This window comes from Protobothrops mucrosquamatus, unplaced genomic scaffold (assembly GCF_001527695.2).
Source record: "Protobothrops mucrosquamatus isolate PMUCROS unplaced genomic scaffold, P.Mucros_1.0 scaffold5172, whole genome shotgun sequence".
In the NCBI taxonomy this organism is placed as follows: domain Eukaryota; kingdom Metazoa; phylum Chordata; class Lepidosauria; order Squamata; family Viperidae; genus Protobothrops; species Protobothrops mucrosquamatus.
In genome coordinates this window covers 18,556-32,428 of record NW_015391042.1, presented here as the reverse complement: position 1 = coordinate 32,428, position 13,873 = coordinate 18,556, and the positions used below count along the sequence as shown (strand labels likewise).

Genomic DNA, 13,873 nt, shown 5'->3' with positions numbered 1-13,873 from the left:
AGAGAGAAAGAGGGAGAAAGAGGGAAAGGGAGAGAGAGGGAGAGAGAGAAAGAGGGAGAAAGAGGGAGAGAAAGGGAGAGAGAGAGAGAAAGAGAGAGGGAGAGAGAGAAAGAGGGAGAGAAAGGGAGAGGGAGAGAGAGAGAGAGAAAGAGAGAGGGAGAGAGAGGGAGAGAGAGTCAGTCCCCTCCCTTCTAGCACTGATGAGGTTCCCTAGTTGGGTCACAAAACGTCTGCAAGAAAACCACCCAGCTCAGAGAACAACAAGGACCCCATATCCTCTTCCTCCTCTCTGTAACCCCCTCCTTCTTCCACTGATGACGTTCCCTAGTTGGGTCATGAAACGTCTGCAAGAAAACCACCCAGCGCAGGGAACACCCTGCGTAGGAATACTTGACTTGAAGAGATCCACGTCCTTTTAGAGCAGTGTTTCTCAACCTTGGGAACTTTTAAGATGCAGGGACTTCAACTCCCAGAATTCCCCAGCCAGCATGGGTGACTAGGGGATTCTGGGAGTTGAAGTCCATGCATCTTAAAATTGCCAAGGTTGAGGAACACTGTTTTAGAGGGATGAGGGTGCAGTTGTGAGAGACCAGACCGGGGTGCAGTGGGGACTCACCTGTGGGCTTCAGGTATTCTTGAGCAGAACCCAGGATGACATTGCAGTCCCGGTCAGTGCACAAGAAACAGCCCACGAGGGTCCGCCCGTCGGTCATACGAATCCGCAAACTCTTGTTCAGGAGGTTCTCCAGCTTGCGGCGCGCGCGCAGGTAGGGCGAGTCAGCTGTTTCTTCCACCGGGTCCTGCCAGAAACACCCAGAAAATAGGTCCTCCGCCCAGGAGAGCTGCTTTATTCCCTCCCAATTTTTTCAAAAGGAGATCAAGCCACTAGTCCTCTATAAGGAGAGATTAATATGCACCCACGGCAGCATCCTTGGTGTTTTAGAGCTGTAGCCTGGATTGCTTTCAACACAAGTATATTGCGTTGATCTATTCTATAATAACTGTCTTAACGACTGTCTCACTTAGCAACCGAAATTTTGGGCTCAACTGTGGTCATAAGTCGAGGACTACCTGTTTTATAATATAATATTGTATACGTAATAGTGTATATATATATATATATATACACACACACACACTATATGTGTGTGTACGTGTGTATGTATATGTATAAATACATATATGTATATATCTGTGTGTATGTATACGTGTGTATTGTATTATATATATATACATACAAATACATATACAGACATATGTGTATTATATATATGTATATGTATGTGTGTATGCATGTATGTATATGTATATGTATGTGTGTATATGTGTGTGTATGTGTGTGTATGTGTGTGTATATGTATGAGTATAAATATATATGTGTGTATTTATACACACACACATACATACATACACACTGTAAAAACTACTTAAAACAATATATACCATAATAGACATTTATCTATATTAACTATAATAGAATTGTTAATTGTATTAAGCTATTATGCGCACAGATATAATATTAACAATATTATTCAGAGGCCAGCCTCTTTCCTAACTTAGCAGATGGGCTTTGTAGTCCCACATCGATAGGAGGGAGCTTTAACCCCCCCTTCCCATTTCCAACCGTGAGGGGAAGGGCCCTGCGTCCCCGCACCCCCGCCCGAGCCCCGGCCCTTCCCTCACCTCGGGGGCGCTGTTTCCGCAGCCGTTTTCGTCCGACTCCCGAGGAAGCAGCGGCGGCGGCGGCGGCTGGCTCAGCATCGGCTCCTGGGCCGGCGGGGCCGCCATCTTGCCGAGGGAACTACCCTTCCCACAAAGCCCCGCGGGCCCTCCGGCGGCGTTACGCACGCACGCACGTGCGACGCCAAAGCCGCGTCCGGCTTTCTCCTTCGGCCCCGCCCCCTGCGAGCTAAGCCTGCGTTTCCCGTGGGGCCCTGCGGCGGCGCGTTGCCAAGGGAGCGAGGGACGCGGCGCATGCGTCAAGGGGGGCGATGCGATGGACGGCTCCTTCCGGCCGCGTTTCTTCACGCCGCGGGAGGTGGCGGTGCACAACCGGCCGTGTGACCTCTGGGTCTCCTACCTGGGGCGGGTGTACGACCTCAGCCCCCTGGCCGAGGAGTACAGGGGTAAGGCGGGCGGGGGAGGGGTGAGCTTCCGGGGCCGGGGCTTCCCAAGGGGAGCCTCCAGGTGGAGAAGCAGTCTACCTGAAGGGAGGAGGAGGAGGAGGAAGGGTGGTTATCCGAGACGGGGGTAGAAAGAAGGGCAGTCAGGGAAGAAAGCTGCCTGAGCAGGGGTTGGACTAGATGACCTCCAAGGTCCCTTCCAATTCTTCTTCTTCTTCTTCTTCTTCTTCTTCTTCTTCTTCTTCTTCTCCTTCTCCTCCTTCTCCTCTCCTCCTCCTCTTCTAATGGCCAGTCAAATGAATCCGTTCTTCTGAACGATCCTTTCTCTTTCTTTCTTTCTTTCTTTTTCTTTCTTTCTCTCTCTCTCTCTCTTTCTTCCTTCCTTCTCCTCCTCCTCTTATGGCCAGTAAAATTTATTCGTTCTTCTGAACGATCCTTCCTTAAAAGGAACGTTCTAGAGATGTTCTACAGATGCGATACAATGTGTGTGTTGTTGTTTTTGTTATTATTATTATTGCAGTTGGAGGGCTTGGCATGGCGCGGGGCAGTCAAAAAAGTCAAGATGGCGGCCCCATCCATGCATTGAAAGCCCTCTTCTCTATTAATGTGCACTGCTTCCATAAACACATGTCCATTATCTAACAAGAACAATAAAAACTCTAAAGGGCAGAATGGATGGACCCCTAGGTCCTTTTCTGCAGTTCCCTATGTTTCTTATGGTGCGGTGGTGGGCGCCATTTTGACTCTTTTGACCCCCTGCCACTCAGGAGTGGGAGGAAAGGGTCCTGGTTAAGCGGCCTCTCTCCCTCTCTGCGCAGGGGACCTGCTCATGAAGCCTCTCCTGGAAGTGGCGGGAAGAGACATCAGCCACTGGTTCAACCCTAGAACCAAAGACGTGAGTGTCCGTCTGTCCGTCCGGGGACACCAAGCTGGGGGTGGTCAGCCTTCAGGCCCTCTGGATATAAAACCGTGCCCTTTTGCAAGACCCAGGAAGTGGGAATGCCCGCAGGTAGACCGGTCACTTGGTGATCGTTGGAAGTTATGGCAGAATCTGAAAAAAGGGAGTGGATTCAAAGTTTCGGCGTCTGTGCTCTCCACCCCATACTGCCACGTGGCCACAAGCAGGGGTCTTCCAACTTGGCCCTTTGATGACTTGTGGACTTCAACTCCCAGAATTCCTCAGCCAGAGTGCCTGGCTGAGGAATTCTGGGAGTTGAAGTCCATAAGTCATCAAAGGGCCAAGTTGGAAGAACCCTGCTTATGGACTTCAACTCCCAGAATTCCTCAGCCGGCGTGAGGGAACTAGGACCCTTTGATGACTTGTGGACTTCAACTCCCAGAATTCCTCAGCCAGCTTGAGGGAACTATGACCCTTTGATGACTTGTGGACTTCAACTCCCAGAATTCCTCAGCCAGCATGAGGGAACTATGACCCTTTGATGACTTGTGGACTTCAACTCCCAGAATTCCTCAGTCAGCGTGCCTGGCTGAGGAATTCTGGGAGTTGAAGTCCATAAGTCATCAAAGGGCCAAGTTCGAAGAACCCTGCTTGTGGACTTCAACTCCCAGAATTCCTCAGCTGGCGTGAGGGAACTATGACCCTTTGATGACTTGTGGACCTCAACTCCCAGAATTCCTCAGCCAGCATGAGGGAATTATAACCCTTTGAGGACTTGTGGACGTCAACTCCCAGAATTCCTCAGCTAGTGTGCCTGACTGAGGAATTCTGGGAGTTGAAGTCCACAAGTCATCAAAGGGCCAAGCTTGAAGACCCCTGCTTATGGACTTCAACTCCCAGAATTCCTCAGCCAGCGTGAGGGAACTATGACCCTTTGATGACGAGGAATTCTGGGAGTTAAAAGTCCACAAGTCCTCAAAGGGCCAAGTTTGAAGGCTCCTGGTCTATGGTGATTCTCGGTCATCCAGGTCCCAAAGGGGCTTTTCCAAAAGGCAACTGGGCTTTGTTTCCCCTTTTGAAAAAGCTCCTTTGGGTCCCCCCATCCCTCTCCTGGGTTATCGTAGCGATGTGTTTATTTCTCTTCTGGGTTCAGTGACGGTTGTAAAATGAGGACTGCCTGAACCCCACAGTGCCCGTTTCTTTTTCTGGCTGAGAATTCGAGATCTTCCGATCTTCAGCCAGTGTTTGAAAGACTTCGTTTCTTGACGTAGGGCTGAATGAAGGAAAATGACTCTTCCTTTGAGGAGGAAAGATTTCCGCTGATTTGGAGCCCTCTGTAGGCTGGCATTCGGTGGACTGGTGCTTTGGAGGGAACCATCCTTGGTTGATGATGGTTGAATCTGGGCCTTGTTCCTTTCAGATACAGACACACATCGATCCCCTGACCAGGTGCCTCAAGTACTACACACCTCAGGGCCGCTTTGTGCACATCCCGCCGCCTCTTCCCCGCTCGGACTGGGCCAACGATTTCGGGGTGCCCTGGTGGAAAAACCCCGTGTACGAAATAGGCATCTTGTCGGCTAAAACCCGGCACATTCGGATCATCAACACTCTGACTTCTCAGGAGCAGACCCTCGAGGTGAGTCCTGCCCATCCCCGAGACCCTCGGAGCAACCCATCTCCTTCCCTGAGGGTATTCACACAACAGGCTCGAGTAGGGCCGTGGTTAGGTTTAGGCTGGAAATTGGAGGAGTGTCAGTTTGGTGTGCTGGCAAAGGCACCAGGGTAGAAACCAGGAGACTGGGAGTTCTAGTCCCGCCTTAGACACGAAAGCCAGCTGGGTGACTCTGGGCCAATCGCCAGGAGACGGTGAGTTCTAGTCCCGCCTTAGGCACGAAAGCCGGCTGGGTGACTCTGGGCCAATCGCCAGGAGACGGTGAGTTCTAGTCCCGCCTTAGGCACGAAAGCCGGCTGGGTGACTCTGGGCCAATCGCCAGGAGACGGTGAGTTCTAGTCCCGCCTTAGGCAGGAAAGCCGGCTGGCTGACTTTGGGCCAATCACCAGGAGACGGTGAGTTTTAGTCCCGCCTGAGGCATGAAAGCCAGCTAGGTGACTTTGGGCCAATCACGAGGAGACGGTGAGTTCTAGTCCCGCCTTAGACATGAAAGCCACCTGGGAAACTTTGGGCCAATCGCCAGGAGACTCTGAGTTGTAACGTGGCCTTAGGCACAAAGCCATTTGGGTGACCTTGTGCCAGCCATCTTCTCTCAGCCCTAGGAAGGAGGCAATGGCAAACCACTTCCCAGAATGCTGGCAAGGACACTTGCAGAGACTTGTCTTGGCAATCTTCAAGAACCATAGATGATTAAACAAAGGTGAAAAAAAACCCTATAGCTTTATGTGCTTAGGGTTAACTATGATTAGGTCTATGTTGGGTCCAGTCCAATATACAGAAACCGAGTTAGAGTCACCTTGTGGCCCTGTGGAAGTCGAGCAAAGTTGACCATCTTGACCCCAGGAGGGGGGGGAAGGGGCTCAAGGGTGTCTCCCGCTGTGGGTCCCGTGGACAACCGTGGCTCCGTCCGGCAGGTCTGCTCAGAAGAAACCATGTGGGAGATCTTGAGGCGCTACCTGCCCTACAACGCCCACGCCGCCAGTTACACGTGGAAGTACCACGGCACCGTCCTGGACATGGAGAAGAACCTTCACAACAACGACATTCCCGACGAAGACGAGGAGTTCTACCAGCTCAACATGGACGCCGACGCCTTCACCTCTGCCATTTTGCTCTACTTCAACGACGACCTCACCGAGCTCTAGAAACTCGCCTAGTTTCCCTCCCAACCGAAAGCCCCCAGTTAGGTGCCCCTTCCCCTCGCCAGCAATTGCAGGACGCCGAAGTTATCTTTAGGGACGGCGGCTCACACCGTTCTCTCCATGAGCAGACTTGGTGGAAAGGGAGATGCATCCTGAATTACGACGGGTCCCTAAAATACGACTTCTGGGTCTTGTGAACGTCCAGCTGAATCTTTAAGGGCTCTCCTTGCTGTCGTTTGCTGCTGCGGCCACTAGAGGTCAGTCGTGGCTCGCTGTGCAGTCATTTGGAAGCTCCGCCGTTGTTCTTAACATGATTTTTACAAATAATTGCATTTTATTATCCTGCAGCTAGGTTTTTTTTTTTATTATCCTGGAGCTAGGAGAGCAGCTTTGCTCCGGGGCTTGCCCACTCATTTGGAGAGGGACCCACCCAATTTTATATCTTCACTTTTAAACTGGGGTCCTCTGGCCTGGAGGGACCTGGATGAACATCCTGCTGAATCCGAAAGGATATGATGATTAAGTAATCTCGGAGCGGCTATTTGCTCCTGCTTCAGCTATTTCAAAGGCTTGTTTGGAGGGCAAAGCGGTCCGAGGGTTGAGGAATGAGATAGGCAGCTGAGAATCCCCTTGGAGGATAAGTGGGATAAAAATGCAACAGGATGTTTGCATTGGAAAGACATCGTCCGTCAGGTTTAACTTTTATTTTATTATTATTTTTAAATCATCTTGACACATGCCTCGAAAAGAGTAAATCTTGAATAAAGACGGTCTTTGCATCGTGTAACTTCAGGTGCTAAGGTAAAAAAAAAAAAAGTTGACTATCAGTGTAGTATGTTCTCTGGGTGCTGCAATCTTGTTTAGCGAGGGTGATTTTGTAAGAACTCTGCCCAGGATTGCAGCCAAAACTCTTTGTTTTCGTAAACCGGTATTTCCCAAAGAAAATACGTTAACAGCAAAGTCGTATCCAGAGTCAAGCTGGATCCTTGGTGTGTTTGGGAACACGGACGCACGCTGGTACCCGAGTGGTTTGCCGTTGTTTTCTTCTGGAATGTCTGTGTGTTTCCTGGTGGTCTTCTATCCTAGATTAGCGAGATCCTTGTTTGGAAATCGGACAGAATCGCTTAGATGGCGCCGTTTACCAGAGTACAAAAAAAAATCACTTTAAATTTATTTATAATGTTTATATAGCTGCCCATCTTTCAGCCAACTCTGGGCGCCTTCCAATCAAAATTTAAAAGACACACAAAATCATTAAAATGCAACCGGTTGAAAGATAAAACAAAACAGACCCTGATGGTTTCAGGTGCATTTGTGGGAAAAGCTAGGTGTTTCAAATGTCCATTTCCTCCGATTGTAGCCGTGCGGAAAGCAGTAATTCTTCCTTCTATCTCTCGTAAATCATCTGTTTCTGACATCAAGCATGACAGGCTACGTGGTGCTTTTTATGATCCGTTCCCAGGATTCACTGTATGTCAGGCAGCATTTCAGAGCTTCCTTTTAAAAAGCCCGAAGTGTTTTCTTAAAAAAAAAAAAAATTACAGGTCTTCCTCGAATTATGACTGCAATTGAGTCCAAAATTGCTGTGGTTGAGCAGGACAGTTGTGAAGTACGTTTTGCCCCGTGTTACGGCTTTTCTTGTTGCAGTTGTTAAGTGAATCGCTGCCCTTGTTAAATTAGGGACATGATGGTTAAGCGAACCTAGCTTCCTGATTAAAAGTCACAAGGTCACAAAAGGAGATTGCGTGAGCCCGGGACGCTGCCACCGTCAGAAGTATGAGTCGGTTGCCAAGCCTCCCAATTTTCGGTGTGGTCGTCAACTTCGAATGATCGCTAAGGGAATGGTTGTAAGTCGAGGACTACCTGTAACGATTCTGCATTTAAAGTACAGATTAAAACCGTTAAAAGAGATTCTAGTCCAGTGTTTCTCAACACAGGTTGAGATCCATAGTGATCTCAACCTCTGATATGAAGGGATTCTGTGGCTTGTCTTGTCTTTGTCAGAGCCCTCACGTGTTTTAAAACAGCGGCTCCCGTAAGACCCTTCTGCTGATCCAGAGGTTGGAGCCAGGGGTGGCCCCTTGATGGCCGGCGGACCTCAACTCCCAGAATTCCTGAGCCAGGCAGCCATGTTCGTAAAGGGCCCTAGTTGCCCACCCCTGGCTTAGAGGTTGGCAATCGGCCTCGAGTGGCTATTGAGATCGAAGGTTCAGATGCACGCAGACCACCGGCCCCACGAGACAGGCAGGGGGGCAACGTCTGGGGAGCACGTCGAAGGGACAACCGCCGCCAAGAGAGGAGAAAACACTCAAGGAGGATTAAGTCAGCCCTGGGGGACCAGGGAGTTTAACCCTCCTCTCTAAGGAAACGAGTGTGCTGCTTGTGCGAGTGTGATCTGAGGCTTCTGGTGTATCCCCGAGGGCCACCGTGCCTGCCTTCCCGCCTCTGCGCCCCTCTTTTGGCTTTCTGAGCCCACCATTTCCAGGGAGGGGGGTGGAAAGGCAGAATGATCCAGGGCTGCCTGCCTCTGGGAATACCTGTTTCCGTTTGCAAAGCCAAGCAGCCAACCACAGTTGCTGGTCTGGACCTGGAGGTCTTCCAGGGTGGCCTTCTGCTCTACTCGCCCATGAGGGTTTGTTTCCTAACCCAGGGGTCCCCAATTCACCGGGCCGTGGACCGGCACCGGGCCGTGGCATGCCAGCAACCGGTCCGCACAAACAAGCGAAGCCCCATCCGCGGGATGCAGGCAGCACACAAAACCACACGCTCTCCGGTCCGTGGAAAAACCTCTCTCCACGGAACCGGTCCCTGGAGCTAACCCATTTCCCGTCACCTCTGTATCCAGAAATCATTCAGCCATGGACTGATGTATTGAGTTCCTAGAGAAAACTGTAGGCCAATTTGTGCCTGTGCAGAAAAGCCCATCTGTGGGATGCACGGAGAGCGCAGGGAAACGTCATCTACGACCCCCCCAAAGAAGAAATGTTCTAGCCTTGTGACTTTAACCAGGGAAGCGGGGTGGGGGGAGAAGCCGCCCCCGCAGACCTTGACCCGGAAGGTCTGGTCTTGGCAGAAGGCAGCGGTGGGAGCTTCTGTTCCGTTCTCAGGCCAACCTTGGCAGCTGCCCCCGGGACGAGGCCTCCCCGCCTCTGGGTCTGCCCCCTGCCCCAGTCGGGGCAGAGAGACGGATGGGCACCGGTCCCGTTTTCACAGGATGCCAGCGTGGCTGTGGCGACATCAGGCCAGCTGTGCTTTTCTCTCCCTCCTTGTTCAACTCCTGTCTGCGACAGCTGTTAAGAGGGGGAGGGAGGGGGGGGAGAAATCCTAAGTGGGGGCTGTGAAATGAGACTTGAAGGTTGAATATTATCTACAGTTCTGGCAGGCCCCATCAGCCCCGGGGAGGTGTTCACTTCTACCGAGATCAGATGGGATGGTTGCCATCCATCCTCCAGACTCCATCTTGGGGAGGGGGGGGGAAGGATGCAACAATCACCCCCCCCCCCGAGAAAGCCTGCCACCTGCTTTTCTCTTCCTCCCAGGGCTGGGCCGCCTCACCTCCCACCTGCTCCTGCCTTTTGAACCCCAGCAAACTCTTCCTTCCATCTGGCAGCTGCTTTGCAGAAGAGGAGCACCGGCTGTGGGTTGCCCCCTTTTTTCTCCCCCCCTTGCCCACCCCCCCCTCCCCACTTCTGGCCTTTGGCTCCGCAGGGGAAACATAAGTTCTTCCAAAAGGATTGCACTCTGTAGCGGTTATTAAATAACCAACATTCGCATTATAAAAAAATAGGAAGTCACAATTTCTACGGACAGCAAGCTAACCGGGACTGGGGAAATATCAAACTAGGAAAACAGTTCAGCCAAGATGTTTGTCACAGGACAGAAGTAGGATATATATATTTTTTTTAACCAGCTGCTTCGTAACAAGCCTGCTGGCAGCGGCAACTGAGGGATCGGGAACTGTTTGGGCATTCCAGACGCGATTGTACGGGCGGCTTAAGCGGGACAAGGTCTACAGGGTTGTGGCGGAAGGAGGCTCTCCAACAGAGCCGCTGTTAAACCAACTTAAACCAAGGAGGCCCCGGAGAGAGCGTGACCTGGAATCGCCGGCTGCACAAGACCTGGGGGGGGGGGGAGAGAAGCCTTGAGCGCACTAAACATCCAAGCTTCACAATCAGCTGGAAAGTCTGTCACAAGCATTTGGCCCAAAGGAGGTGAAAATCTGGCAAAGGTGCTGACCTCGCGGGATGAATTTGTAACTGGAGGCTGCTCTCCGTTCGATCTTTTGCACCCAAGGCAGGTTTTCGTCAATATTTCCAACAAGGGGGGGGGGCATGCTTAAGCAGTCATCGGGGAAAGCCCTTTAAAGACCCCCCATGCACACCAGAAAAACAGCAACAGTCCCCTGAAGGGAAGGGCAGGCCAACGGTGTGAAGCACAGCACACCTTTGGGCCCTTTTGACAGCCAAGGGGCAGCGTGGTGGGGATAAACAGGTGAATGCTTCCTAAATACCCTGGATGGAAATCTTGACCCTCTAAACCTTGTGAAGGAGCTCCACAGGTGGGCCTGCGGTAAAGGATGTCCTCTCCTCCTCCGGTCTCCTGCCTGGGAGGGTAAGGCCCTAAAAGATTTGGGCCGCGTTCAGAAAATTAGGTTTACAGACTTGGTCGCGTTAGCCCACGGGCGAGATGGAAGCTCAGAACTGGTGGGACGTCACATTCAGATGCCGCCCCGCCGATTCAGGCTCCCTCTCTCCCATTGGGAAGACTGTACGTAGACTAGAAAGCACATTTCTCAGTCAAAAGAGGTTGATAGCGTGAAACCTCAAGCGCTCCTCTGGAGCCCTGGCTTCCAGCACTGCCAGGGAAATGTTTCAACATGAATGAGTGGGACCGGCGCCCACTGGCTCCTGGAGGGCTTCGGAGGGTGTTGCGTTAAATGTAGAAGCCACACGGGGGATAACGTTCATTTGGCAAAGAGTCTCTCCTGCAGGCGTAGTTACTCCTCTGTGGACATTTATAACCGGTCTAAGGGGGGGAAAAAGCTCAGGCTGAGCTTGAACAGCCACCAAAAGGGACAAGAAGAGGTGCGCTGTAATATTTACGCGGCCCTCCTTTTTTTTTTTTTGGCCCCATAAAGAGGCTCTTCCCATCCCAGCCAATCGTTTTGAAGCGAGGGTCCCATCGTCGCTTGCTACTGACATTTCTGGATGTTTATGAAGGGCGATATGGAAGGAATTTTAAATATATATATATGCATATAAAGATTTTCTTTTCTGGGCTCTTTGGTCCCATGTCGTACTTTGGGGAAACTGCAGACAGAGAAAACCTGCAAACGCGCCCCCCTCCTCAAAAGTAAATTTGGCGATCCGTTTTGCCAACGCCACAAAATACGCCGAACGTTGAAACGGGACTCCTGCTCTGTGGTCCAGTTTCAATAAAGTTGGAATACTTTGAATAAGCCTCATTGTTTCCAGATTTATTATTCCAAGACTCGCCATTTTAAAGGGGATTACCCTGGGCGAAGGAACGCTGTGTTTGGAGATGATTGTTCTGTAACATCTCTATTCGGCATCGAGCCCTTCAGGATTCGGAATATTTCCTTTTTCCTAGCCGGAGACCGAGAGGCAGAGAAGCTGGGAGAAGGGGCCCCGCCACAAAGAGTGTTAAGGCAGATTTTAAAAATTAACACAAATGTGCACCTCGCAGAAACCTGGTGCTAATAATAGAATCCCTCGGCTGTATTTGCACAACACGCTTGTCCTGGTTTACTCAAATTAATCCAATTTTCAGGGTTGGTATAGCAAACTAACCAGAAGGGCTGGATTAATACACGTCAAGCTAAACTGTGGCCGACTGACCTGTCACTAACAGCGACACGCGGTCCCAACCAGAAAATACATTTGAATTTTACCTTTTTTTGAAATACCACAGAATAACACTGGAATGTTATTTAAACGACCGTGTGAAACTAGGGAGAACAAAGCCAAGTTCGCACTGTTAATTCAACTGTGCTCCACAAGTATATTTGAATTTATAGTAGGTTTCTGTTCACACTGATGTGCCTATTCATGGAAGATGGTACCTTTGGCAGGATCAGACCCCCCCCCAGGCACATTTCACTCAGAATAGGATGTTGACCCCAAGTTTGTCCACTGAAGATTCTTTGTAGTACGGTATTTACTCAGAGGTAAATCCCAGTGGGTGGGGAGGGTTTGGCCAATAGCTCTCTTTTCAGGAATACGATTACGGTCGCGGTCCCCCTGAGATTTGTCTGTCTGGTTGTGTGCAGCAGTGATGTCCCTGGAGACTTAGGTGCAGCCCGTTCCTTGCGTTTTCTTTTGTGAGGACGGTTACTTACTTCTGTGCAGTGGCCCAGGGCAAACCTGATTCTGTAATTCTCAGATATTAGGAGACTTTCCATTTGCAACAATCTTCAAGAGCCAGACAGGAAGAGATGCAGGCCCTTTGCAACTTTCTTGTTAGGTTGGTGGGCAGATTCTTATCACAGATCTGTCTGTTAACAAGTAAAAAGAAAGTTTGGTAAAACTCAAACATGCGTCTATTAGGTTTGACAGTAAAGACGATGCTGTGTTCCTGATGTTAATTATTTTTGTCTCCATCTTATAGGTGTGGGTTTTAGTTGTTTCCCCTGCTATAAAAATAGGGTTCTGCCATAATGGAACAGTATTACAAAACAGTCCTAACAAGACATGCATAAGAAACAAGGTACTTTTATTTAGGGGACCTTGCCTGAGAGGCAAAAACACAAGGTTAGTTTTAGATACTCTTATCACATACAATAATTTAAGTACATCGATCTCCCAGCTGGACTGCCTCATGATCCCCCCCCTCCAAATCTGATTGAAAACTGTTCCGTCAGTTCGGTGATGGGGAAATAAAAACTTTGTTAACAGGTATTTTATCACACTAATTTAATTATGCCTTATAATTTATCCCCGTGGGGCAAATCTCACACACTTAAAAAGAGTATCCAGAACCTAGCTTTCAAATTTTATTAAATTTAATATTAGCCTCTTTTAAAATGCAAAACCTGAGCAAAATCATATGCATACATAGCTGTGTCTATCTGCCTGTATCAAAAGAATCTCATCTGAGAAAAACAATAAAATCTCCCTTTGTGAATGTGGACCCAAAAAAAAATAATCTTTTAATGAATTGCAGTAATCAGGGAGGGTTTTTTCTTCTTCTCTTCTTCCTTTCTTGCCCTAGAGGAAAAAGAGAAAAATAAGCCACTCCCTTCTGAAGTATTTAAAGTTAGAGAGAGAGAAAAAAGAAAGGGGGGGAGGAAATAAAACACCCCTATTCTTTTTTCCCCCTCTTGTGCTAGTAAAGCACAACTATAAGCACACACCAAAGTCATGGGTCTGACTAGTATGGAACTAGTTAACCTTTAACAATTTTATGCTGATGTCATAACTGAGCATGAGTACTGATTAATCCAACCTTTTCTCTCTCTCTCTTCCCCCCTCCCCGTAAAAAATATTTTTATTGAGGGAGGTGGGGGGGAGAGCCTAAGGAGAGGAGGGAGGGGGAAAAAAAAGAAGAAATAATTTAGAGCAGCCATCTTTGTTTTATGCAGAAATCTTGTCAGGTTCCCCCCAGTGCCAGGAATGTCTAAATATTGTTCATGACCACAGATCTTGGGCGATTGAAAAGAAAATATCACCACAGCAAGAAGAAGGGGGAAAAAAAAAACCTGCCTTGATTCCTGATTTATCTTTTCTTTTCTTCTGCTTATTTATTTTTTCTTGGCTGATTTTTTTTTTTTTTAATTTTTGGAGCTGATTCTGATTGCATTTTTTTTATTTTTTATTTTTGAAAGGAAGGGGGGCCTTTTTCTCTCTCTTTTTTTTTTTGGAACCCTAAGGAAGAGGGGGTTAAAATTAAGCCAGCCATTTTGGCTATATATATGTATGTGTGTATATATATATTTCCCCTCTTCTTTTTTTCTTTTTTTCCACGGGGGGGGGCATTTATCTTTTACCTCGCGGGGGGGCCCCGCTTTTAAAAAAAT

General features: G+C 49.2%; 2 protein-coding genes across 2 annotated transcripts in view; one reads left to right on the top strand and one right to left on the bottom strand.

Annotated features, from left to right (window-relative positions):
- Positions 1-1,788, bottom strand: part of NAA38 (N(alpha)-acetyltransferase 38, NatC auxiliary subunit) — a 4,871-nt gene extending 3,083 nt beyond the window's left edge. Inside the window, exons 1-2 of the mRNA XM_015828966.1 lie at positions 1,684-1,788; positions 617-800 (exon numbers count right to left, since the gene is read on the bottom strand). Coding sequence (XP_015684452.1) covers positions 617-800; positions 1,684-1,788 — 289 coding nt within the window. The remainder of the gene's footprint in view (positions 1-616; positions 801-1,683) is intronic.
- A 208-nt stretch (positions 1,789-1,996) lies between these two features.
- On the top strand, positions 1,997-6,153 carry LOC107299602 (cytochrome b5 domain-containing protein 1). The gene is made up of 4 exons (XM_015828965.1): positions 1,997-2,126; positions 2,942-3,018; positions 4,442-4,660; positions 5,611-6,153. The coding sequence occupies exons 1-4, from the start codon at positions 1,997-1,999 to the stop codon at positions 5,839-5,841; spliced, it is 657 nt and encodes a 218-aa protein (XP_015684451.1). The 3' UTR covers positions 5,842-6,153.
- The last annotated feature ends 7,720 nt before the right edge of the window (positions 6,154-13,873 follow it).

What these genes read in the sequence shown, in the direction of transcription:
- LOC107299602 (XM_015828965.1), top strand. Translation starts at nt 1,997, where the DNA reads ATGGACGGCTCCTTCCGGCCGCGTTTCTTCACGCCGCGGGAGGTGGCG. An exon ending in CCTGGCCGAGGAGTACAGGG is followed by an intron (nt 2,127 to 2,941) that starts GTAAGGCGGGCG and finishes CTCTCTGCGCAG; the next exon opens with GGGACCTGCTCATGAAGCCT. An exon ending in TCAACCCTAGAACCAAAGAC is followed by an intron (nt 3,019 to 4,441) that starts GTGAGTGTCCGT and finishes TGTTCCTTTCAG; the next exon opens with ATACAGACACACATCGATCC.